This window comes from Hyaena hyaena, unplaced genomic scaffold, assembly GCF_003009895.1.
Source record: "Hyaena hyaena isolate Hyena2069 unplaced genomic scaffold, ASM300989v1 scaffold_804, whole genome shotgun sequence".
NCBI lineage: Eukaryota > Metazoa > Chordata > Mammalia > Carnivora > Hyaenidae > Hyaena > Hyaena hyaena.
In genome coordinates, this window is record NW_024081436.1 from 591,569 (window position 1) to 618,755 (window position 27,187).

General features: G+C 41.3%; 1 protein-coding gene and 1 long non-coding RNA gene across 5 annotated transcripts in view; one reads left to right on the forward strand and one right to left on the reverse strand.

The window, feature by feature from the left end:
• Positions 1-7,856, forward strand: part of LOC120221691 — a 238,320-nt gene extending 230,464 nt beyond the window's left edge. For both annotated transcript variants that reach the window (XR_005525874.1, XR_005525875.1), the window contains 2 exons: positions 7,228-7,327; positions 7,684-7,856. This is a non-coding gene — a long non-coding RNA (uncharacterized LOC120221691). The remainder of the gene's footprint in view (positions 1-7,227; positions 7,328-7,683) is intronic.
• MFAP3L (microfibril associated protein 3 like) overlaps positions 967-27,187 on the reverse strand; it is a 41,409-nt gene continuing 15,188 nt past the window's right edge. The window contains exons 2-4 of one of the 3 annotated variants that reach the window (XM_039219213.1): positions 21,310-21,735; positions 6,631-7,463; positions 967-1,138 (exon numbers count right to left, since the gene is read on the reverse strand). In XM_039219213.1, the coding sequence (XP_039075144.1) occupies positions 1,094-1,138; positions 6,631-7,463; positions 21,310-21,604 (1,173 nt within the window). In that variant the 5' untranslated portion in view covers positions 21,605-21,735 and the 3' untranslated portion in view covers positions 967-1,093. Of the gene's footprint in view, positions 1,139-3,417; positions 7,464-20,473; positions 20,536-21,309; positions 21,736-22,378; positions 22,494-27,187 lie in introns of those variants that run through there. The other 2 variants (XM_039219212.1, XM_039219214.1) reach the window with 2 other exon arrangements.

A 27,187-nucleotide genomic window follows, 5' to 3' on the forward strand; every position in this document is an offset into this window, starting at 1 on the left:
GACACCAGTAGCCATGATAATCAATCAGACTTAAAACCAGAGGCGCCAATCACTTCAAGAGTCTCTAGTACACATCAGCTTCATAGGAATCATGGAGAACTTCAGGAAATAGATGCTATACAGCATCTGCATTGAACAAAAAGTGCTCTAATTTTGTTAGAGTGATTTTTTTTGCATAGTTCACTGGGACTCCTATTCCATAATGAATTTTAAAACATGAATAATTGTAAGAAAACCCACTCCATTGGTAGTGAGAGATTTGTTTTTTGAAAATAATGCATATGTACGCCTCTTTCAGTTGTTAGCTCTAATAGTCTTTGAAAAGCATACTAATATAATGAGCAATTCATCTGCTGGTTGATTCGCTTCTTTTTTCTGGCTGCGGAACCACTCTTTATTTAGTGAGCTGTAGCCTTAGGACATCTCATGAGCTGAGAGGGCAAGCACCTGATTCACCTGAATTCTGCCTCTAACACCCCATTGGCAGAAACCGTTCACTCAAAAGGGTGTGTGCCACGTGGCATGTTAATTAATGTAGTCGTGTTAGGAGCACCCCACATTTTTGCAATCCTCTCTTTTATATGAATACATTTACAACTTTAGTTTTGTGTTGACAGTAAAAACACGATTTTATTGTGGTGGGACTCACTCACACTTTCAGCTTCCGGGAGCTCAAGGACCAGTGTGGTAGCACTTTTAAAATTTTTGACACAGCACTTAAAACCCAGCCACAATGGAATACACTGCTGCATGAGGGAGTTCCCCATTTGTCAGAGATTTTCAAGCAGAGCTGAACTACCACATGTAGGCTCATTGTAGAAGATGTGTAAAGTAGATAACATCACACTGATTCTTCAACTCTATGACTGTAGGCTTCTTTGAAAATCACGCAGCTTAATATTAATCCTTATGCAGCTCTTTTGATTAAGGCCCATGCAGACCATAGCATTCCAAAACCTTCAGAAAAATGTAGCTATTTGTTCTGGGTCTGAAAATAGGCACCAGTCAAAATTACCTGGTTAGCGTGAAACCTTCCTATTTTCTCTTTCATGATGATATGATATATTTTTCCGTTAATGCCAGCATAATTCTCTCAGACTGTTTTTTGTTTTGTTTTGTATTGTTTGCTTGGAAGAACCTGTGGATGGTAAGTTACATGCATAATTTATTAGACAACTCCGTTATTTTGTTTGCCTCTTTAGTCTATAGTAAATTCGTTTCTGCCCTTTTCATCTTGCTTTCCTATCTGGTAGTCCCTTGTCTGGTTTTGCTTACATGTCCCATATCTCATCTGAGAGGGGTTCATTTTTTGAAGCTTACTGATTATTAAAGGGACCTACTTAGCACTTCCTGGATTTGGTGTTGTCTAGGCAGATCTATTACTTATACCTTCCGTGGAATATGAGTTTCCTGGTCTTTCTGGATTCTCTACAGTATGCTTGATATTACATGTTAAAAATCATTTGTTGATACAGATAAAAATTCATTGCTATAAAGTTTGTTAGGATGGAGTTAAGGTTTCTGAATTTGGATAAAGTGTGTAGTTAAAAAAACTGTTTGATTTTTCCTTTTCTCCCAAGATATGTCATGGATGCAAAAGGCAGGGAAAAGAACTGCTAACAGATTTCCTATCATTGGAAAGAGTAAATCGCATGCCACAATCACATGCCTTTCAGGTGGACATGACACAAAATCTACACTCCTGCACAAATCCTTTATTAAAGCAATGATCAAAATACAGGATGGAGCACATGGTTTTTTGTTTTGCTACTATAACATCAACTTAAAAGTCATTTGTTTATATCTTGAAATTATTTTTAAAAAGTGAACATTTATAGTTCACAAATCCACCAGTTTGACATTTCCACCCAGATAACGTTTTTCATCTTCTTCTCCAATTTTAACAAAGGATATCCAGAACTAGAGATATAGCAAGCCAAACATAAGTGCAAGCAAACATTTTCTTTGACTCTAACTCACTGTAAGCAGCTCTATGGTGTCTGACAGATACATCTGAAGGCTTTTATTACTGGTTAAAATCAATTTATGCCAGAATATTCTTAGAACTATTTGCTTTCTATTTTTTCATTCTCTGAGAGCTTCAATTTTGACTGTGGTATCTAAGTATTAGCCCCCTTCAAAATAATTTATCTTAAAAATCTCAAAGATTATTATCACCCTCATATGATATTTTCTTATATAACAGACACGTACTCAGTCCTTTGGAAAACATATTAAGCAATTCTGTTTTGATTTTCTCCCCCACCACTGATTTGTTTCATCCAAACCTGACTAATCACTGTAGAAACCCTAAAAAAAGTCATTAGAAAAATGGATTTTGTTATCTACTGAGGGATTTTTAAATGAATAGGTGAATGTAAAAATGGCTAGTGTCTTAAAGATATCAGGTGCTCCAAATATGTGTGTGAATACACAGTGAGATTTGGTAGGTTTAATGAGTACCAGTAAATTAGCTTAAAAAGCAAGAATGGAAACAGGGATTATAATCTTAAGGGAATGCCAAAAGTATCTGTGAAGATAGGTACAGAACAGTAGCTGAAATCTGCAGAATATAAAAGAGTATCTGAAAGATAAGTTAAATGCTTCATTTTCTTACCAAATGAAACCCTGACAGGAAATCCCCTGTTAACAGAACCATGGGGAATTGAATTCACAGAATTCAATCTGTGAATTAAAGGTGGCTGATTTGCCTTTCCCAAACTTTCTCCAGTGGCTGGGATGGGTGTTTTTGTTGGTAAGCTGATTTGTGTTGGCTGCACTACACTGAGAGAGTGCCTGTTCAAAACATGCAAATATTCTTTGTGCCTCACATTTTCTTTGTGTGCTAAAGAGCTGAGCAGATCCTAGATCACCAACAAATAACAATCTAAGCATTAGACTTAAAACATGTCAGCAGTCCACTAAATAATTTACATAGCCAGAGTTCACCTCAGTCTTTTCGTTGAATTGCTTTCTTATCTCACACTTGCCATTCAAAGGGAAGGTTGAACAACACAGACTTCTACAGTTAAAAATGAAACAAACAATAAAAAAGATAAAGGAAGGAGATTCCAGAATCCATTGTGTGGGATGTCAGACCTTTTAGCCTTAGTTTTGAAAAAAGGAATGCTCATAAGCATCTGAGACAACTCATTCTGGATGTAATGGCACAATAATGCTCGGGATGGGTGAGAACATTCAGCTATTTTTAGAGCAATTTCTACACGTTATACATCACATTTGGTTCCTAGAGATTTTAGTCAAGTATTAGTATTTCTTTTTGCCCAGTATGATATACAAAAAGATGAGAACAGTAGATGTGCCCTAAAGATATGAAAATATAATATATAAAACAAAATCATTATAAATTACATAGATTTTCAGTATAAAATTGTATTTTTTTTCCATTTAGAATAAATACCATCCAAGTTTACAGATCATCTAAGTGAATTAAATATGCACACGTATCTGAATCATTTTCAGAATTTCAAGAAAAAGGTTGCTAGAGATATGACTCAGAAACCAGAGACCGATGTTGAGAATGACTACATAAGACCCAAAGGATGTGGCTTGGGATTTAGTGTTAAGCTTTTAAAACTGCCCTAAACAGCCTGACGCGCATGCGTGCACACAATGACACACACATACAGCCATAGGTCTATGAATTTCTATGAAGCTGAGCAGTTTATCTTTGAAAAATCAGCTGAAAGTCATGAGGTCTTCTACATTTTATATTCTAGAAAAAGAGAGGCTTTCTCATTTCATGAAGAAGATGCAGGATGGATAGGAAGAGTGTAGAATTTCTGGAAGGAGAAATCTCCATTGTGAACCAACCTCCTTTTAGGCTGGCTATGCTTATATCAAGAGCTTTTTGATGCCTAAGAGGGGAAAAGTTTGGAAAATCTAAATAATAATAATAATAATAATAATAATAATCTCCCCAGTCTTAAGAAGCTAAGACCAATCTGGAACATTCTTTGGTCACAAGTTCTTGCTCCTGCTTCATAAAAAATCTGTTTTTAAAGTTTTTATCCCTAATCAATGTTTAGATAGAATTGATGCCCTCTCCTGTAATTTCCATGTGGAAATCTGCACATGGGTTTGAGTGGAATAACTGAACAGAATGGGAAAAAGTTCACACAGTATCACAAACTGAGCTTAAATCTCTGTTGTTGTTTGGGCATAAAGACCCATAGTAAAAATTTGCTGACCTCCATAGCAAGTGGAAAATGTTTATATTCTGAGAGTTGGAGATAAAGCTGTTCTGCAACCCAAATACATAAAATCCTAGTCCAGAGAGCCTAGTCCTGGCTTCTCTTGACTGCTGTACTACTCGTTGCTTTATGTGACCCCCCCAACCCCCAAGACACTTCTAACTAGATGCCAGCAGTCCATTTCTGGCCAAGTGATGTCCATTCCAAACTCCATGTCTTGTTAGACTGCCTTCCACACTGGTTATCTATGAATAAAGAAGCCCATCAGGCCACCCCTAAAGCCAAACCCACTGCCCTCAGCTGCAGAGCCAGATACATTTGTTGTAAAATTTGGACAGCAAAAAGCATCTGATCTCCTGTACCCATTTTGGCTCCCAATGTTGTTTGTCTCTTGCAGCAGGACCATCTTGGGAGATTACAAACTCTCTATAAAATAATACATGTCTGAGCTAGAAGGGATCTTGTGACTCATCAAGCACAACCCCCATATTCTGCAGATGGAAAAGATTAAGCCCTGGAGAAGGGAAGGGAGTTGTTCAAGATCACTGATCTAGATAGTGACGGAGTGAGGACTCAACATTTGGGTCTGCTCTCTCAGTACCAACGTGGCCCGTGTAACTTCCAATGACATGACCCCATCATTTGATGTGGCCATGACCCCTACAACAACTTTAAGGTTACTCCCCCTGCTTCTAAGTGACAATGACATACCACTCATTCTCACTATGGTTAAATTTAAACTACAGAAGTGATCCTAATGCTGTTTTGGGAAAGAACATCGTTGCTTAAAATGCTAGGATTATTTAAAATTGATCTCTTTAAGTAATGCAGCATAAAAATGTTACCTGAACCCAGAGATGAAAGTGAAAATCTATTAAGTAGCTGGAAAGAGAGCAAGCACGATGACATTGGTGGGGTTCTGTGAAAGAATGAGGCCATTTAAATGGAGCTCAGAGCCTATCTAGTCTGCCCCCTCTGACAGATAAGGAAACTGAGACCCAGACCTGACCAAAGCCAGGCAGCTAGTTATTGGCACAGTCAGGTAAGGTGTTGGTCTTTGCATAGACTGACTTTTTCTTCTTTCCATAACATCACTCAGCCTCACATATAACTGCTTTCCTGTGAGACTAAAAAATAATTCAATAATTTGGCATGAAATTTGATGTAACAGTTCCCTAGGCCATACTCCAACCTTCAACTCTCCCCTTCAGGACGAACAAGTTAGCTAAGTGGTTCACAAAGTGGACCTGGTTACACAACCTCACAGATCTTTATTGTGCTGCCCCAAATCAAGTGTTTGAGGCACTCGATGGCATATGGCCCTCCAAGACTTTCTGGGAAGTCAATATTCTATAACCTACAAGGATTCATCAAATTCCCCTGTCTTTGGAAGCAAAACATTTTTCAGATAATCAGTTTTTTATTGTAAGATGATGTTACTTAAACCTAAAGAGAGCAGCTTTCATGGGTAATATGGGTATTTTTGACCTTTTATAATCTCCTTCCACCAAAAGGCTCTCAGAATCAGACAGGTAAACACATTTTTATTTGGCTAATAAAGTGCTATTCCTGGGCAAAGTTTTTCTCAGTTTCACAATAGCAGCTTCACTGGAAACAAACAAAAAAAGTGATGTATGAAAATAGGCCTGGGTAGTGACAAAAATAATGAGCCTAGTAACTACTCGGGAACATTACAGGTGACTTGTAGTTATCAGCCCTTGCGCTGGTGACTGATACCAAAGCCTCTGAGGTAAGTATTCTAGGGGGGAAACAAGAACAAAGTGTCAAAGAGGACCAAACTGGAAAGAGCCATTAGTATTAATGTGACAACAACTACTCCACTATAAAGGAACAGTGAAAGGAATAAAAACTGAGAAGAAAGTGCAACAAACCCATGTACGTGCATTTGCTGTTGTAGCAGACCTATACTTTTTTGTTTTAAAGGAAAAGCAATGCAGTGTGCATTGGACAGGGCTCTTGAACTCAGAATATCTTACAGTAATATTCTCTTTGACAAAAGGGCATCACCCATTAAGGTATTTGGCAGAGAAGAGCCTCTAAAATTCATATCGCATGGACAGACACCTTCTGTCCAGTATTACCGATTCTGCACCCTGACGTTTCTCACATCCTTTTCTACAGGGGAAATTCCAGTCACGTCATAAACTGCACTCAGGTGTTTCCCCTTTTAAAATGGCATCACTCCTACCTAAGGGATGAGTCTCCTGGTAAGGCTTAGCGGCGAGTGCGTACTACATCTGCACTACAAGGAGCAGCCCCTGATTTTCTTGATATGCATAGCTTTTCATGGTTGATATTAGACATGGCTTTCATAAATAATGCAGGTGTTTCTGTCTTGTGCCACTGCTGGCTCTGAAGCTTCCGGGTGAGCCGGTGGCAGGACTCGATCTAATACCTCAACAGGTGTTGGCTCTTCAGATGTTAGCTCTGTGGATGTGACATCTGTGGAAGGCTCTGCAGTTTCTGGGGAATGTTCGGCTGACGGTTCTGTCTCCTCTTCATCTCTGACTTCAAACTGCACACCCTCTTGGTCATCTACATGATCTTTTTTGGACTGTGGGTGCACAGACACCTTGATGGCAATTTGCTGAGGCTGCTCGTGCAGTGATGAGGCATCTGAGTCAGCGGTGGGGGAGTCACTTCTCTTTAGGGAGTTTGGGATCATGTAAACCTCATCCCTGTCTGAGGCCTCCTGGCCTTCTGGGGTGTGCCGCACAAAATTCTGCCCCTGCTCCTCCAGCCCAACCACCTCCATGATTTCCTCCATGATGGTCCTGCAGTTCATGATGAGGGGGGGCAGAGGCACACTCCTGGCAAGCTCTTCAATGTAGCGGGCAAACTCCATGGTTTTGAACTGGGTGACTTTGGCAAGCTCTAGAGTTTTGGCTGAGGTGATGATGGGGATCCGCTTGGCAATCTCAAATGCCTTTTGCAGCTTCTCTGCGCCTTCTGTCCTAAAGAAGTCATTGATGGCTTTCTCAGTCTTCTTCAGGTGACTGCTCATCATGCAGAGGCGGGTGATATTGAGAACCATGACGACGGTGAAGGCCACAAGGCAGACGACCATGTAGTAGACGCCCATGTCTCCAGAGGTAAAGATGACTCTCAGGGTCACCGTGTTGTTCACAGTGCCATGGATGTTAGAAGCAACACATGTGTATTTACCTCGATCTGAAAAAGACACCTTGGTGATGTTCAGGAGGCCACTGTCATGCATCTGCCATTTTCCTGTGGGAAGGAAGGGGGGGAAAATTCAACTGAGGGCACACAGGTCACATCAAAGTGTCTACACACTCTCACATTACTAAAAACATGTACTGCTACTGCTGCTACTACTACTATACCGACAGTGAATGTTTACTATATGCCTTAACATTGACATATATTAACGCTCTTCATCTTCACAACAACTCTGTGAGGTTGGTACTAAAACCAGCTCCATTTACAGGATGAAGAAACTAAGGACGGTAGATTAGCTCGCCTTCCCAAGGTCACCAGTTTGGAAGAAGTGGGGGGAGTGGATGAACTCGAGCTCAAAAGGCTATACTCTTAACCCCCAAACCCTACTATGTAATTCCACGGCCTTGTGAAAAACAGGAAAAATAAACAATCTGGAAAATATGGTGCTTTTATTAAGGAATTCCTTAAGCGGAGCATCTGGTTTTCCAACCTGGCCACGAGCCTGATGCTACTGAATATATGTTCATTGAGGGAATTTCATGCTTCTCAGAATATAAAGTTTCTTAATATCAACATAAAAATCTGGAGTAAGCCAATTAAATTATAATTGTTTACCTGCATTTCTCATATTTGAGGTTGAAGTTATCCTTGTATGACCTCAGTTAATTAAAGCATAACATGTCATTAATTTTGGGAATTTATGATGAATTGTTTTTAGTACTTAAAAGTTACAAGCTAACGATGTGAACATTCAGAGGCTGGGTATGAATTAATACCAACTTAATGTTTTAGCCTTGCAAATAAATTATGGACCCATCAAGCTGAAAATAAGCCTCACATAATGGAGAATGCATGTTGGTAAGTGCAATTCTGTTTCCTTCTCTGGCCTGGAAAGTATCTAGTGTTGCCCTGGGGATGAGGTTCTGAATCAGGTGAGAAACTCTTTTGTTGGGATTAATTCTTCATCTGACTCTGTACCCACAAGTCATTAGAGGTGTGGCTTCCAAGTCTTGGGTCTGAGCCTTTCTGAAAGCTTATGACCTCCCTATACTGTCCTGTAGAGAAAGAAGGGTCCAGGACAGTTCTCTTGGGAGCTCTGAGGAGCAGACAGGCAGATATCTCTCCATAAAAGCACTCTAGCTCCACAAGCCAACTTGAGGAACCTCTCCTGAGAGATGGAGCGATGCAACACGGAGCTTTCCTTTTAAGTATCTATTATCGAATTATACTTTTACTTGTTTCTTCCCCTTTTGGCAGTGACTTTTAATTCTATTTCAAGGTCTGATATTTCCCAAAGGCAACAAGCAACATGCCTCCCCACCCCCACCGCCTTTTTAAACCTGTGAACACATAAGTGAGTACAGTCTCAAAGCTTATGGGTTGAAGCAAGAGAAGGCCTTCTTTATTCCAGCATCTTCTGCTCCAAGGAATATCCTTAAGAAAGCTAGGTGGAGCGATGAGGTGCCTTCTGGGGACCTGTGGTTCCTCCTACTTGCTAGGCATGCTGGGTCTGGCAGGACGACTCTCGTAGATGCTGTCCTATTACTTTGCTTTCTGAAAGAACGTCTGTGAAGAGTGGTTCCTGGTGTCCCTGAGTACCCCTTTTCTAACAATTCGGCCAGTGTCTTTTCCCAAAGAGTAGAAAACACTGGTTTGGGAAATCTAGTGAATTTTCAGTTTCTTATGAATGTGTATCAACAGACAAACCTAAGCACCCAGTCTGTGAAATCTCTCATTTAGATTGGGCAGGGGGAAGCCTTCCACCCCTTTCATTCCCCGAACATGGCTTTTGATACTTCAGCTGCAGATATATCCAAATGTAGAAATAATCTGGGGCAAGGGAGTCAATGTATTATCAGTTTATATATATATATATATATATATATATATATATATATATNTTTTTTTTAATGTTTTATTTATTTCTAGGAGAGAGAGAGAGAGACAGCGTGAGCAGGGGAGGGTCAGAGAGAGGGAGTCACAGACCGAAACAGGCTCCAGGCTCTGAGCTGGCAATCAGCACAGAGCCCGACGCGGGGCTCGAACCCACGAACCGCGAGAACATGACCTAAGCGAAAGTCGGACGCTTAACCGACTAAGCCACCCAGGCGCCCCAGTTTATATATATATTTTTAAATAGTTTATTGTGAAGCTGGTTTCCATATAACACCCAGTGCTCATCCCCACAAGTGCCCTCCTCCATGCCCATTACCCTCCTTCCCCTCCTCCCCATCAGCCCTTAGTTTGTTCTCAGCATTCAAGAGTCTCTCATGGTTTGCCTCCCTCTCTCTCCCCCACTATTTTTCCCCTTCTCCCCCACAGTCCTCCGTTAAGTTCCTCCTAATCCTCCTATCAGTTTGTATTTTTTTAACATGTGCATGTTTCATAAAAGTGGACTACAGCAGGCGTAGGAAAACTCGAGTTGACTGAAAGCTTATTATGGATATGGAAGGTATTTGGTTCCAGAGAATTACAGACGGTACTTGTAGGAGTTTCTCAAATTTACCTTCTTTCTTTTGTTGGCAAATATAACAGGAATTAGGATGGAAGAAGGTGAGGTAAGGTTATTTGTATGGGGAATGCTTAGGGTCAAATTGTTTACCTCCTAACCTCCCATGGCCACTCCATTTACGGAGGAATTACCTCCAAAGTAGTCTGAACCTGGGGGTAGCAGAAGAAGGGCAGAAAAGACCACTAAACTAAGAAGACAGACATCTGATGGTCTCAGCTTCTCTTCATACCTAAATAGTAATTCTAGTGATCACTGTATTCTAAATGTTATGGGTCACAAAGCAAGTCTTTGGTAGCCAGCACACACCACACACACATACACCTTCCAAAGACTATAATGTCACAGGAGCTAAGATCACCACCTCAAAGATGATGTAAATCTGTATCACTTCTTTTTTAAAGGCTGATACTAAAACTCTACACATTTCCTCTCAGTCTCACCTTGACCTCTGCTTAGTGAAAAATAAAGATTTCTGCGTGTTCTATGACCAGAGGCAGCCCTGAAAACACAAAGACGGCAGAGATCACACTTTGTGGTCCTCCCACATCAGCTCCAGGCCCTGGCTCACGAAGAATCTCCATATGGAACCCATCCAGCCGGGATCATCTTGAGAACGTTTTCTGTGCTGCATGTTGCCATTCGCCTTGGCCTACAAATACCTTGCCCTGAGATGCATTCTGGAAAGGTTCTGGCTTTAGCTTTAACTTTACTTAAGGAAACAAGAACACCTGCAATTACTGTCACAGGAAACCATCAGCGCTCTGCCTGAAGTGGGTATGCAGTGCTGTTCTCATGTATTTTAGATGGTAACTGGGCACGTCAAAGTTATGTGCTGAATTTTCATTAAGCCGCATCACTTTAGCACAAATAAAAACCCAAAATGTCAGCAGCTGATGCCAAGTCAGTTCTACATGAAACGATTTTGGAGGAAATAAAGAGGCAGATGTTTAACCATGACTTTCTGAATATACTACCAAAGATTATGTGTAAAATGTTTCCCTAACGCCCTTGACAGTGGTTCACTGATACATGCCCTGTGCCTTGCTCAGATTGTAGCCCCCTTTTCGAAAGCCCTTCGCCCACCTCCTGTCATCCACGCTGGTCCTAGAAGGTGACCCTAGAAGCCTGAAGGCTTCACATTAAAATACTGACACATGCAGTAGGAGAAGGGCTGCTAGAGTTTGCCCAGGAATCTGTCACAGTCTCCCCGAGAAACTCCAGGCGCAAGAATCACATGTGAAAACCTCCCACGTGGGAACAAAAGTAGTAGTGTGGTGACAACCTCCGTTGCAAGGAGAAAGGCTAACAGATGTTATTTCTTAGCTGTACTGCAGGGTGTATATTATGCTGCACACACACACACACACACACTCACTCACTCACTCACTCACTCACACGAAAGCTGACATTTTTAGAAGGGCAGTGATCTTTTTTAAGTCTTGTTCAAGCGTTTAGTCAACAAACATTACGGAGTAAATTGCGTTTGCAGCAGGTTCCGTGCTCGACTGTGCGAATACAGAGATGAGTTAGACAAGGTCCCCGACTGAGAAAACCACCCGGCCCAAGGAGGGACGCAGATGGCAACACACGGCAAAAGTGCAAAGGTGCTGGCCGAGGGCAGTGGGGTGAAGCACCAGCTTCTCGGAGAGGTGAGGGGTACTGGGCCCGGTGAGGGTGGGCTGGGTGGTGCAGGCGGCACACGAGGGGAAGCCAGGCTGTGCTGCTGCAGCTGACAAACCACCTCCGAAACCAAGAAGGGCTGGGGCAGGGTCAGGGCCGGAGAGGAATGCAGGGTCGGAATGTTCAAGATCTTTGTATTTATCCTGTGGGAGAACAGGAACCCCTTACCCTACAGGACTTCCGACAAACAGACCTTATTTCATTTCTTACAGCTGCCATAGGACTTTCCCACAGGTTTCCTCTCTGACTGGAAAGCTCTCCTCCCTCCCCCCTCCAAGGCTTACCTCACTCGTACTTAGCCTGGTTCAGACACCACCTCGCTCTCACCTCACTCCCTGAGAAACCTTCTTTGACCCCTGATTAAACCAGTGAAGACCATCAGAAAGACCAGAATCAGAAGCTGGTAAGTGTGGGAATTTTAAAAATAAGGAAGATATTTCAAATCAGCAGGGAAAGAATATTGGGATAACTGACCATTCATTTAAAAGAAAAATAAAGTTACATTCCTATTTGATGTGGTACATAAAAATAAATTCCAAGTATTCTGGAGATCTAAATGTAAATTAAAAGTATAAAATTAGGGGTGCCTGGGTAGCTCACTTGGTTAAGTGTCAGACTCTTGATATTGGCTCAGGTCATGATCTCCTGGCTCCTCCTTGGGATTCTCTCTCTCCCTCTCTCTCTTCCCCCCACCCCAGCTTACATGATCTCTCTCTCTCTCTCTCTCTCTCAAAATAAACATTAAAGAATATTTTTTAAAAGTATAAAATTAATAGGGGATATAAAGACATTTTTACAAACTGGAGATAGGAAGGCCTTTTTAAGGAAACTATAAAGGAAAACATTAATAGATTAGATTTCTCTGCAAGTAAAATTTTTACACTGTAATATATGTCATACTAAGTAAAAGTAAAAGCAAATGACAGAGTGGGAGAAATTCTGAATATTTTACAGATAAACAAATGCTTAATAGGTATAAAACATAAAGACTCCTATAAATCAAAACTCACTCCAAAAAATGGGAAAAGGATATGAATGGATAAGTCACCAAAAAAAGAAATATGAAGTGACTGTTAGAAACCACTAATGATTAAATTATAGTTAAATTCAAAAGATTAATTTTTTTAAGGACATAACTTTTTAAAAACTTTATTTACTTTGAGAAAGAGAGAGAAAGAGTAGGGGAGGAGCAGAAGGAGAGAGAGTGAGAGAGTGAGAGAGCGAGAGAGCGAGAGAGCGAGAGAGAGAGAAAGAATTCCAAGTAGGCTCTGAGCTGTTAGCACAGAGCCCAATGCAGGGCTTGAACTCACAAACCATGAGATCATGACCTGAGCCAAAGTCAGATGCTTAACTGACTGAGCTGCCCAGGTGCCCCCAAAACATAACTCTGTAACCTTTCAGAGAGCCAGAAAAAGAGGGAAGGTACTGATTATACATTACATTGCTGAGAGAATGGGGAAAGGGATGCTTACACATGTGGCAGAGGGGAGTCAGGCTGGTAAAACCTTTGGAAGGCTGATACAGAGTCATCTGTCAAAATTCAAAATGAATGTAATCTATGTCCCATTTCCTGAATTTTCTCAAGTCAGACAAGCATAAATTAACTGAAAAGATTAATGCATGTAAGAGAATCAAGGTAATGAGAAAAACCTCCTTTTCAGAATAGTTCTTCTACAGGGACATAGTTCCAGAAATTTCCCGTCCTGCCAACATTCTCTGGGAGAAGCCATAACCTTGGTCCCAAGCCAGGATGGTAGGTGACCTGGTACCACTGTGCTCACATGGAGGGGGAAGTCGCTGCAGACACTACAATGTCCTGTCAGCAGGACAGTGTCAGGTAGACCGCCCAGTGATGAGACAAGCAGATCAACAGCCTCCTAGGGCTACAGGGAAACCTGTGGGAGTCACAGTGGCTCAGTGTCTAGCCAGGGTACTGCACTAGATCAGAACTATGGCTCCTGCAAACAACTTCTGACCACATTACTGCTGTATAGAAATGAAAAGCATTGACACATTCTGGAACTAAAGAATCACAAGGAAAGTGGGGACACAACCTACAAAGATACTGTGATTACAGCTTCCTTCAAACACCATACCTACTCCAATCCTAAATTTCTCCAGCTTTTCCTGAGGATCATGGAGCATTAGAAATTAAAATTATGCCCAAATACTAAGCTCTTAGAATTTTCCCCAAATTACTTATTCAAAGATAAGGATTTCTTTTTCTTTGGAGATACCTTTCTGTGAGTGCGTAAATAAGCTGATGCACGGTTTGTCTATGTCCCCAGGGGGTGGTAAGAAACGATTAAAACTCTGTTCACAATCCCAGTGAGGTATTTAGGCTCTTGAGCTTTACATGCCCATGTTTTTTAAGGAGGAGATTTCAATTGGCTAAAATAAGTAGGTTCTTTTCTTTCCATTTTTTAAAAGTTTATTTATTTCTTTTGAGAGAGAGCAAGTGAGGGAGGGGCAGGGAGAGAGGGGAGCCTGCTTCAGATTCTGTGTCTCCCTCTCTCTCTCTGCCTCTACCCTGCTCACACTCTGTCTCTCTCTCTCAAAAATAAATAAACATTTAAAAAATTAAAATAAATTAAAAAATTTTCATGTGGTAAGAGTTCTAATAAATGTTTAGGCAAACATAAATGAAGTCCAAGATTCACTTGAATGAGTATCACATTGAACTGACAGTCTTCAATTAAGAACTAATGCACGTGTGTGTAGGTGTCTATAAATGTGGTACTTATTTTCCAATATGTGAAATACAGACCACTGAAAAGAAAGGGTCCATGCCTTGTATAAAACATAATTGAAAACAAATTCAGTGTTCCATGGCTGCACCTGTTACGGGGCTTCTGCAGTAGATGACGGCTCCTGGAAATCACTACAAAGACTCTGGTTATAAACACTGCAAACTGCAAGGGCTCTTATGAACCACTCCCCCAATCCTCCCAAGAGACCTCTTCAGAGGCTACCAGGGCAGCTCTAACAAGCTAGTTCCTACATCATGTGGAGCAAAGGTGGCCTGGGATAATACAGGCTTAGTTCAGCTTTCAGCTCAGGAAGGTGGGGGTGTAAGGCTATGCCATTCACAGCCTGGAGTTATGCTTTGCTGAAAGGTATAAATAATATATGAAAAGATTACCTACTGTCTTTTCATTTCCTGGCAAAGGAAACATCTGACCCTCCAGCTAACTTGATCTGGTGATCTTAATTTTTAGTGCCAAGTAATTCCACGCAGGCTAGCAAGTCTTTCCGAGAACAGCTACAGGTAAGGTTTTCCAAGACAAGGGTACCCTATGCTGGCTTCATATAAATGACTTCCATTTTGGGAATCTCAGCTATCATTCTTATCTGACATGGATCCTGAAGGGTCTTTTCACAGCTAAGACTAAAGCACTCTGAGCTCATATCACAAATGGAGCACAACTAATCCAAGAAAAACTATAAATGGTGGTTAGTTATCAGGCTGACCCTTGACATGATCAATTTGGAAAGTGAGCCATAATAAATTAAGCTACTTTTATGAGACAATTCAAATAACTAACTTCAAGATCTAATGTGGAATGATTCTTTAGTTAACGGAGGAGTGCTTCTTTGGGTTAGATCAGGGTTCCTCAGCCTTGACACCATTGACATTTTGTGCCGGGTAATTCTCTGTAGGAGTTTATCTTGTGCATTGTAGGATATGTTGCAGCATTCCTTCCTTCTACCCACTAGATGCCAATAGCATAATTTCCTCCGCTTCCTTTCCCTCCTCCGCCAGGTTATGACATCCAAAACATATCTCCAGACTTTGCCAAATGTCCTCTGGGTGGAACATAGGCTCCTGCTGAGAACCACTGAGTTAGGCAGATGTAAAGTTCATCTTGTGTATAACACACTGAGTAATGTCCACATACGTTCACTGCCTATTCAGAGATAGAAGCATATTTGATATCAACAGTTCCTGTGTATACAAGAGGAATGCTGGGGCAAGGGGAAGCCTCTGATGAAGGAAAGGATTCCAAACTTGCTACCATGGCAGTCCCAATACTGTTTTGACATTTCAAATAACTTTTTTAAAAGTTTATTTATTTGAGAGCGAGTGAGTGAACACAAGCAGGGGAGGGGCACAGAGAGAGAGAGGAAAAAAAATCCCAAGGAGGCTCTGGGCTGACATGGGGCTTAAACTCAAAAACCATGAGAACATGACTTGAGCTGAAATTAAGAGTCAGATGCTTACTGCTAGGAATTTACCCAAAGGATACAGAAATGCTGATGCATAGGAGCACGTGTACCCCAATGTTCATAGCAGCACTCTCCACAATAGCTAAAACATGGAAAGAGCCTAAGTGTACATCAACGGACGAATGGATCAAGAAGATGTGGTTTATCTATACGATGGAATACTCCATGGCAGTGAGAAAGAATGAAATCTGGCCATGTGTAGCAACATGGATGGACCTTGAGGGTGTTATGCTGAGCGAAATAAGTCAGGTAGAGAAGGACAATTATCATATGTTTGCACGTATAGGAGGATTAGGAGGAACTTAACTGAGATCAAGGGGGAGAAGAAGGGGGGAAATGGTGGGGGAAAGGGAGAGAGGCAAACCATGAGAGACTCTTGAATGCTGACAAAAACTGAGGACTGATGGATGTGGGGGGAGGGGGGATGGGCATGAGGAGGGAACTTGTGGAGATGAGCACTGGGTGTTATGTGGAAACTAATTTGATAATAAACTATTTGTAAAAAAAAAAAAAAAAAGAGTCAGATGCTTAACCCCAAAATCTCAAATAACTTTGAAGGGCTATCAAATTTTTTATATTAATTCAATGTTTTTAAGATTGAGATAGAGAATAAGAAATCACCCAGCAAAGTATTTCCTGTCTTTTTAAAACACACTATATTATGAAATAAAGATTTAGGCACTTGGAATCTATGGCTGTGACAATATAGGGCAATATCACCAATAACAATAGCAGCAGTTGTCATTTACTGACATCTGGACATGTTTCAGGTCACTGTGCAAAATGTTAATTCACAATAGTTTATTCAAGGTGCTCAGCCCCACCTGCTAGTAAAAAAGGATTATCTCGGGGCGTCTGGGTGGCTTAGTCGGTTGAGCGTCCGACTTTCACTTAGGTCATGATCTCGCGGTTCGTGGGTTCGAGCCCGCGTCGGGCTCTGTGCTGACTGCCAGCTCAGAGCCTGGAGCCTGTTTCAGAGTCTGTATCTCCCTCTCTCTCTGACCCTCCCCTGCTCACGCTGTCTCTCTCTCTCCTAGAAATAAATAAAAATACTTAAAGAAAAAAAAAAAAGGATTATCTCTATCTTACAAGAACTGTGGCTCAGAGAAGTGAAAGCACTTGTTCAAAGAAAGACTACTGTGGAATTTCCAGTAATGTATCCCTAATTACCTTAATTTTATTTCATGCCTTTGGTCAAAGTTGATTTTTCATCTCAGATACTTAATCTACTAAAAGAAAAATTCAGCATCTTATTTTCAGTTAATGCACTACTTCATACCAATCTCAGAGGTAGAGGATGATTGACTTTTACTGTGGGAACTGACCCTTCTTAGACGTGAATTAAGTAATGAGGTCATATACTAACTAGAATGAAAACTGGGCTAGTACAGACTGTTGTCCTTTGCAGAAGTAGTGAGTAGGCATTTCATGCTCTATTCCAAAAATCTGAAAAGTATAGACAAATGCAGAGAAATGTAATAAATAAGTGAAGTAAATGCAAAACTTATGGGGCTCCTGGGTGGCTCAGTGGGCTGAGCCGCCAGCTCTTGATTTTGGCTCAGGTCATGATCTCACTGTCATGAGATCGAGCCCACCCCTCCAACTCCCATCATGGGGCTTTGAGCTGAGGGTGTAGCCTGCTTGAGATTCTCCCTCTCTCTCTGCCCACCCCTCACTGGTGTGCACGTGTGTGTGCTCTTCCTCTCAAAACAAACAAATGAACACTTGTAATAATGAATTCCACAAAGCTAAAGCAGCAGAGGTGACAACTAGGAACTGTGTGCACTTCGGCTCCATTTACTCTGTGCATGTTTACTTTCAAAGACAGTCCTCAGTTATTTCTGGTGAAAGAAGGCTATAAGGGTGTGGAGAACCAATCCACAGAAGTCTCAAACCTAAGCTGAAGGAAGAATTTCAAACTTAATAGCTAACAAGGCAGAGATGTTTAGTAAGAACTCCGTCGGCTGACTTTCCTGAAATGCTCGTTATTTATCATCTGATGAAGGCGCTAACGTGCATTTAAATGGTTTAAAGTCAGAGTAAAGAGCTGCAGCAAAAATATACTGGATAATTAGTACCTGAAGTGACTGGCACTTTTTTCATCATACTTTGTGATAACTGTTTATTTCTACTCCCTTCAAGCAAAAGCACTTTGTGGTCATTCGTGGTTATGCATGTTATTGGAATTCTGAGCTCTTTCTGTCATACAAGTGGTGGACCACCCCCAAAACATGTCCTTTGGTGAACTGCCAGAAAAGAAAAGTCCTCCTCCAGAAACAGATTACACTTAGCCTTTCCCAATCCTGTGGACTTGAAGTAACGAGCAGCAGGGAAGGGAAGCAAAGCAGTGATGGGAAGTAGCCCCACACTCTCTACGACTGGCAGGGTTGGCATGAATAATAGCTCTCTCACTTTTTCAGCATAAACAAGATAAGAAGTAGGTCCTTGCTAATCACACAATAAATGGTGGTGTGCTCCTAGAGCAAGTCACCAGATGATTTTGGTAATTTGCGGGGGGAGGGTATGTGCTACGTATACATGTGACAGCACACGTCCTGACACTGAAATTGTGATGTGGTGATCACCATGCATTTTCCATCCAGGAAGGCTTCTCTCATTTGCTCAGTCTAAGTTACATGCTCTTCAACATTGTTCACCTAAGACCTAAAGGGTGAGTAGACACTGGCCGGGCACAGGGGGAGAATAAATACTAGCTTGGCCACAATCTGGCTGTGTAATATCCTCTCTATTCACCTGGTCTGTCATCTGTATACATGAGGATTAATAATATCTACCTGTTATGCTTACTATAAGGATTAGAAATGGCATCTGTAACTTGGTATATGAGGGCTTAATCAATGGTAGGGATTGTTAATGAAAATTACATTAATTTTGTTAATTTGGTTTTAACAGTAGTCTATTGTATCTAGGTAATGTTCTCGTATATTAGCATCATTTTTCATACTATATTCATTCAATCACGTCTTTGTTGAGATATAAATGAAACACTGCACCATTTAGACTTCTAGACTATCAGCCTGACAAATGAAATTTGTGTCCAGGGTTATAATATGGGCCTTTTCCCCACCAGAAAGAAAGAGTTAGAGACTTATGGGTCCTTTGATAGGCCATTTGAGCACTGAAGTTCTAATATTTCAGGATGAGGAGTGTCATTTCTGCTATTTCTTATTTCTTGCTTGGTTGTGAGGTATACTGTTTTGTGTAGTGCCCTGTGCTCCTTATGTTCTGGACTCACTATTATTATGCATTACAATACAAAGGCTGGGCTGGAACATCAAGTACTAGTATCAGGAGTTCTTTCTAAAAATCTGCAGTGCATCTTCCTTATGAGATTTAAAAACAGCTAACTTATTTATCAGCAAGACTGCTGGCTGCAAACCTAGTACAAATGCTGGGTTCTGATGGAGCAGTGCTCTGCACCACAAAGGCTTTCACTGGCTACCCCTGTTCCCGGGTCCCAGGCTTGTGCATGCTGCTACTACAGACCACCTGAGTGGCACAGAACAAAAGGAAATTGAGCCATGTGGCTTCCATCTTAGTCCAGCCTCCTAAGACAGAGATCAAGAAGGCAAGGTACAGAGTGTGCTTGCCAAGCCTGAGTTAATAGTTAGAACAACCTTTTTAACTGAGGCAACATGTGATCTCTCTGAAGCAGAAAGTACTACTTTAGGATTGCAGTCAAAATGTTGTGACTGAAATTCAGACCCCGGCACTATATGGTTCTCACAGCTGTCTTCCTCTCTAGGACTCAGGGGTTCAGTGCCCTAGCTCCTTGGCACCAGTATTAACCTGTGCTTCAGTGTCTGTGTGAAAGGTAGATTCAGGTCTGGAGTCCTCGTTCCCCTCAGTTCAGTTCCCTTGTTACTCCTTGCAGTGGCCCAGCCTGCAGAAAAATCTGATGGAGTATGGAGACTTGAGTGTGTATATGTTACCATGGTTACTGCCCCTTCACAAGTGTGGGATCATTTCCTTTTGACTTGGAATCTGCAAGGAAGAAATGGTAGGAATGGAAACCAACTGTGGGCTCAGAGTGATGGTATCTCATCTTCTCACTGTCACTAGTGAATGTTCTAGTCACAGCCATTTACTAACAGTGGGACCTCGGAAAAATGTGGGTAAAAGAAGAGATTTGGATTACACTGTCTCTAAGTCCCATAGAATTTTAAATTTCTATGGTCTCAAAATTTTACTTGGTGGGGACAGAGGTCCACTCTACCAAATTAAACACACAGACATACATGTAACATATGGTATTTTCACTGGAAGGAGGAAGCTTTGTCATGTTGTATATCCTTGAATGGCTAACCCAAAGAATGTGAGAGCGCTACGATGAAACCTCACATCCCAGGTAGTTGGACTGCTAGTGGCCTTAACCATGAGGGACACAGCTATGAGCCACAAGTATGTAATTGCAAGAAAACTCCATTTACTCAGCTCCTAAGGAGACATAAGATATTAGCCTCTATTCTTTTTCAGAGTAAGATAAAATGAAGAAAAGAGATTAAAAACGTAGGTTTTCTTGGAGCAGAAACTCTCTGGGGATTATTCATTGCTTAAAGGGCTGTGGGATGGGAAGTACAATATGAATGAAAGGTGACAGAAACTAATAAGCTGCTACCTCAGAACAATGATGTTTTTACTCCCAGCTCTTCCCCCAGTTCACACAGTAAATGCTTCAGAAAGTACATTAACTCCTTCAGGTCAGTTAGATCAGGCATGGGTTTTCGGACAAATACTTCTCACACCTAAAACAAGAAATGTACTGATTCACAATGACCCAAACAATCCTCTCTCTGACTGAAGTCTTTGCTGAAGCAGGCTCGGTGCTTAGGTAGGTGATTCACAGTTTTTGGCCAGAAATGTACTCATTAAAAACTAAGCATTCCCGTATTGCCACATGTTATTTCTTGCTACTGAATCTTCCCTCCCTCTTGGCCTCAGCTGCAACAATCTAGAAACTTCAGCCAGGTCTTCAGGAGCACAGAACGATCTCTAGTTGGTGGCTGAAAACCTTGCATAGAGACTTCTTTTAAGAAGGGTGGTCTTTAAATCCCCAGTCAATGAATTAAACTGACATTTAACCATAAACACCTGCTATATTATTTACTGGACCCAGATCCATGAAACAAAATAAAACTCCCTTATAAATGGAGCATATACTTATGGAAAATCCATTTTACATTCATCCCTATAACATTTTGTATGCGTTATGTTACAAAATTCCAAGAGGCCTCTTAAAACTTAGGTTTGCCCTGTCTTCCAAGTCAAAGAGTGAAAACTATGAAGTAATTAGTGCTTCGAATCCTTAAGGATATGTATTTCTCTCGTGCGCCTTAGAAAAAGAAGACAAAATGAGATCTTTAAATGACTTGGATAGGAACAACTAACATTCAGAGTACGAGTTCCAAAGTCCGTGTTATATCTTATGATATTTGATACAACTTGAAAGCCTACCTCCTCCTTTCTCCTTCTCCTTGTCTTCTGTCAGCAGCTTGCCAATGGAATTATACCACTTGAATTGTGGCTCAGGGATACCATAAACACTACAATTAATCAAGGCACTGTTCCCTTCCTTGACTATGATATGGTCAGTTCTGGCAATGATTACAGGCACAGAGCCCAAGACCATGTCAGTGCCGTTTAAAGTGCTATTAGTCACACTCTTAGCAGTGGCTAGAGTGGATACTAGGATTAAAAAGGGCACAGTAGGTAGAAAGCACACAGGCAGATGGTTCTTCACTTGATCCATCTTCTTTGCTTGCTCTATAAGGCAACAGAGATGGTTTGCCAATGGAATCTTCTATTGGACAACACGCTGTTCAGAGCAGGCCATGGGATAAACCTGTCCTGGATCCATAGAGTTGGTTCTTGATTAAGAACCTGTTAAAAAAAAAAAAAACACACACACATAACTATTAGCATTCATACTTTAAAAATATTATTTATAAAATGCTAGAAATCCAGCTAAAATACAAACCTACATAATTTTTAAACACACAAATTCAGAAGATGTTCCAAATATTAAATTACACTTTTCACAGAAATCATAACAATATACTTTTGTTATTTTTGCTATGAAACATATAGCTTTTAGTGGGAATATATATATATATATATATATATATACACATATGGCTATATAACATACTATATATACATTGCTATATAACATACTAGATAGTATGTTACATATATATTGCATTACTTCCAAAACCAACTCAGGCTTCTTTCATTCAGCATTATAAGGTCTTTTTCTACCCCATCACCTATCACTACTGCAGATGACCTGACTGTTCCCTTGGGGTCTTCCTTAACTTCTCCTCCAGTGGACATGACTTCCAGTTTATTTCAGTGGTCACAGCTTGAGTGTTGCCAGAATTTGGAAGCACCCACCAGAATCAGTCTGGCATTCTCCTAACTCCCCATTACAGCTTTCAGGATATGCCTTCCCTCCTTTCATGTAATCCCCATGCCCCTTTGAGCTTCATACCATCTAGCTCTCTCTGTTCCATGTAACTGTTACCTACCGACTCCTGATTATTCTCTGGATTCCCTGGTTTCAATTTTCTTCTCTCTCTCAGAGGCAGGGGAACATCAGTATGAATGGGGTGACATTATGGTAGCTGCACTTCTTATGTTCAAAGATCTAACCTTCACCTATATCTCTACCCTCCACTGCATCCACTAATCATATAAGCATACTCTGGATCTTTCACCTCTCCAAATTCTAAATTCTGAAGTTCTACACAACCATCTTTAACCACAACCCTACGCTTCTTGCAGATCTCTTACTATCCTCACTGGACTTTCTAGCCCTTCTATTTTCCCTCAGTCTCTATCTCCACCCCCGTCCCCACCCGACCTGCCTGCTCTACTTCTGTCTCAGTCTAGATCCAATCACGTAGACCACAGTCCCTAATACCCTCGACCCCTTGTCCTCTGCCACAATAACCTGCCAGTAAACAACTGTGATCAACCCAATCACTTGGCATCCTGGCTCCTACACCCAGGAGGCTGGGGACTACCGGAGAGAATCATATAACCATGCCATTATTGCCAAACTAAAGGAACCATCTTCAACTGCAGCCAAGCCCTTGGTGACATCTGGCAATCTGTGTATCAGTGCCCAGTTAGTTCAGTATCCTTTGCCCACGATGCCTAGAGACACTTCCAACTTTTGAATCGAGTGCTTTAGCCCAGGGGTATCCTTGCCTTTTTCAAAAGACAGCTTTCTCCTACTAGGGTGTGCAGGCATGAATTCCTACTTTCCCATCTTTTGAAAAGAATCCTCTGCATCTTACCCTAAGCTCCTTCCCCATGCCTGCCCTTTACTCCTCAAATGACTATATTCTGTATTTTGCCTATTCTTTATTGAAACAGCTCTTGCTCAAGTCACCAGTCACTCCTAGTTGCCCAGATTTTAGTCCTTCTCTTGCCAGATCTCTGTGGCAATTGCCATTATTAATTGTTCTTTTTCAGAAGCTCCTCCCATGGGTTCCACATTCTGCTCCTTCCAACGACTCTCACTATTCTTTACTGGTTCTTCTTCTTCCCAGTCCTCAAAAGTTAGTTAATCCCTAGAATTTCATCAGCCCTCTTCTCGTTTTACCCTCAGCAATTACTAAAGTTCCATTCCAATGCCTTTATTACCACCTACAACCTAAAGACTCTCAAATCCATGCCCTCAGTCCTCTTTCCTGAACTTCTGACTGGTATTACCCACTGTCCACTGAACAGCATTACTGGGATGTTTTGCAGGTAACTCAAAATTAACATTCCCAAACCAAACTCATCTGCTAACTATGCTGTTTCCAGCATCCCTTGTTTCAGTTCAAGGCACCACCATTAACTCAGGTATGCATGATATAATCCTCAATTCGACCACTGCCCTTGTTCCCTCAGAATATAGCTACAGGTTGCTGATTCCACCTCTTAAATATTGCTTGTATTGTTCCATCCCTGGTCTCCTCTGAGTGAGCCTTGGTTCAGCCTCCCTATCTTTTTCTTACCAGAAGCGGCTGTGGTGGCCTTCTATATAATCTGTCCGCCTTCAGTCTTCCCCAGTTCCAATCTAATCCCTATAGCCATCCTGCAACACAAAATCTATGGGGTCATTTCTTTACTTAGCAACATTCCGTGTTTCTGCCATCTCCATGATAGAATCCTCACTCTTTTTGTTACTTTATTATATTATTAATAATTACTGAACATCAACTATTAGGGAGGCATTATTTGGGTCCTAAAGATAGAAGAGTATGTACACAAGACAGATCTTTCCTGTTATGTGGATATTATATTCTCAAGGGGACAATGAGACAATAAACAAATATCATGTAAATAAGAATTTCAGCTGATGATGCATGCTTTGGAAAACACACTATGATGTACTCAAGTGCTGAGTTAGGCAACCAGGAAGAACTTCACTGAGGAGGTGGGAACTTCACCAAGGAGATGGCCCCAGAGCTGGAGCCTCTTTAGGAATCAGCTGTACCTAGATTTGAGAGAACAACATTCCAGAAGGAACAACAAAAGCAAATGGAACACTATAAGATGGTTCTGAGAAATAGACAGGTCCAGATCACCTAGGACTTTGTAGGACAGAGTAAGGAGTTTGGTAAACCTAACATTCACTGGAAAAATTTTAAGCAGGAGCGAAAGGATATTACTTTTAAAAATCAACTTCACTGTGGTATAGTTTACAAACAATAAAATGTGCCCATTTTAAGTATACATTTTAGTGAACATTGACAAATTTGTATGCCCACATAACTACAATAAACAAAATATAGAATGTTTCCATCATCACCAAAAGTTCTGTTGTGCCCCTTCCCAATGGTAGTTTTTACACTGATCCATTCCAGTTTTTATTTTTTTGAGTGTATGTATGGCATGAGGTAAGGACTGAAGTTCATTCCCCCCCACCCCCCGCCCCATATAGATATCTAATGGTTTCAGCACCTTTTCTAAAAGACACTATCATGTCTTCAGTGGATTATCTTGCCTTCTTGTCAAAAGCAGTGAGTCTACTTGTAAACTCTTTATTCTGTTCCACTAATGTTTATGTCTACCCTTGTGCCCATACCATACTAACCATTCTGTCTGCCTCATTTATCTTTACATCTGCACTGCCTGAAGCTGTCTCCGACAGTAAGTTACTGAATAAATGAATCTCTCTCTAAAGGCAGAAATAATTATTCCACTTCTGTAGACAATAAAACTGAAGAGGTAAATAAATTAGGGGTGATAAATCAGCTTCAGGCCATATAGTTCTTCAGTGGGAAAAACAAAAGAGTATTCTTAGTGCTGAAGACTTCCATACTCCCCCGTGGACTTGAGTGCCTTCCTGCCCCAGGAAGGCCAACACATTTTTCCACCAGCAGGAATTGTGGTCTAAGGGAGATAGCACGGGTTGTACCAGCATGACACATACCCTGTTATGACTTTGTAAATGTTTTCTTGGCTAAACTTGTGGTTTCCTTTTAACAGGGAAGTTGTAAAGCTGATTTATTCAATACAGAATGGTTGTTAAGAGCATGGCCTCAGGTTGTAGGTAGACTGGGTCAAGATCTGGGATCTAACCACCCTTACTGGCTATTTGGCCAAGACCTCACCCAGTTGGCAGTTACAAGGATTCATGATCAAATGCACATAAAGCACTTACATAATGCTCAGCTTGATAAACAAGAATTATTAGCATACTGTATATAATAGGATCCTTTGCTGATATTATCCTTCTCAAGCTGATTTTTGTTATAGCATTTAAAGGACATACCTTGTTCTTGGTTTTGGTTAATGTATCATTGGGTGCCCTCCCACCACCAGAAGCAAATGATTTTCAGCACTGGGTCCTTTGGCAGGGACTTGAGTGTGAAAATGCATGAGCTGTCCCTCTGGGCAGACACTGCACTGAGAATCTTCGGGACCGTATCTGGAGTCACCCCTCTCTGACTCCCTGATGTCTACACCAGAGCAGATACCTGACTAAATAGCTTAGGGGAGAATGAGAGACAAGACAAAGTATGAGGTAGTTTCTAATAAGTGTGTGTAGTAAATATACTGTAACATTTTTTTTTCCACAAGTAGGGAGAACGCAACAACTGGGAGGTCACACCGAGATTTAAAATACAGAACTTGAGGGGCACCTGGGTGGCTCAGTTAGTTGAGCATCCGACTTCAGGTCAGGTCATGATCTCGTGGTTTGTGGGTTTGAGCCCCATGTCAGGCTCTGTGCTGACAGCTCAGAGCCAGGAGCCTGCTTTATATTCTGTGTCTCCCTCTCTCTCTGCCCCTCTCCCACTTGCTCCCTCTTTCTCTCTCTCTCAAGATAAAATAAAAAATGATTAAAAAATTTTTAAATGCAGAACTTGAGAACTGTTTTCAAACAAAGGCTGGCTGCTGTGGCTTTCTACTTTCACACACATTGTGCCAGGAAGAATGAAGAGGATGGTGCACTCTCCTCTTCTATTTTATTTTAATGATGTCTGTAGGTGCTTTGGGCTTGGAACACAGCAACTGTTCCAGAGCTGTAACTAGTTCCCTCAGAGACCATAGCAGGCATGGGGCTGGGGGAGGGGGGTGTGCAGTGCAGAGGTCTTGATTTTACTGCAGGGATTTCAGTTAGCAGACTCGTTCCTCCTTCCCCCTTCTCATTCCCATACTTTCCCACTTTGAAAAGTTGCCAAGGTACAGAAAATACAATGTGTAATTTGTAGGTTGTCTGTGTCAGTGTATTTTTGCTCTAAAACTCTCTGCGAACATTTATTTTTGAAAACAGAGTGTTTAACTCATCAACACTAATGAATTGAAAGGTTTTAGTAGGAATTCATCAGCTCCCATACCATGCCCTTTCAGGTCATCTTTTAAAAGTATTCTTTAGGGGGCGCCTAGGTGGCTCAGTTGGTTAAGCGTCCGACTTTGGCTCAGGTCATGATCTTATGGTTCGTGGGTGGGTTTGAGCCCCACGTCGGGCTCTGTGCTGATAGCTAGCTTAGAGCCTGGAGCCTACTTCAGATTCTGTATCTCCCTCTCTCTATGACTCTCCCCTGATCACGCTGTCTCTCTCTCTCAGAAATAAATAAAAAACATTAAACAAAATTTTAAAGTATTCTTTAGGTATTTATTTGAGAATTTATAGCTGGGCACACTGCCAGGGGTCTGGGGCAGGGGTAGGGTGTGGGAGTGCTGCAAAGCTCAGTAAGCCATAGGCCATGTCCACTTATAATCTACTAGGGAGAGAGATCCAGCTGACTTCAGTATGTTCTCCAGGTGCAGTGAGCTTAGGGGTGGGTAGACAGAGGAGGCAGAAGGCTGACTGGGGTGGAGGAGATGCTTG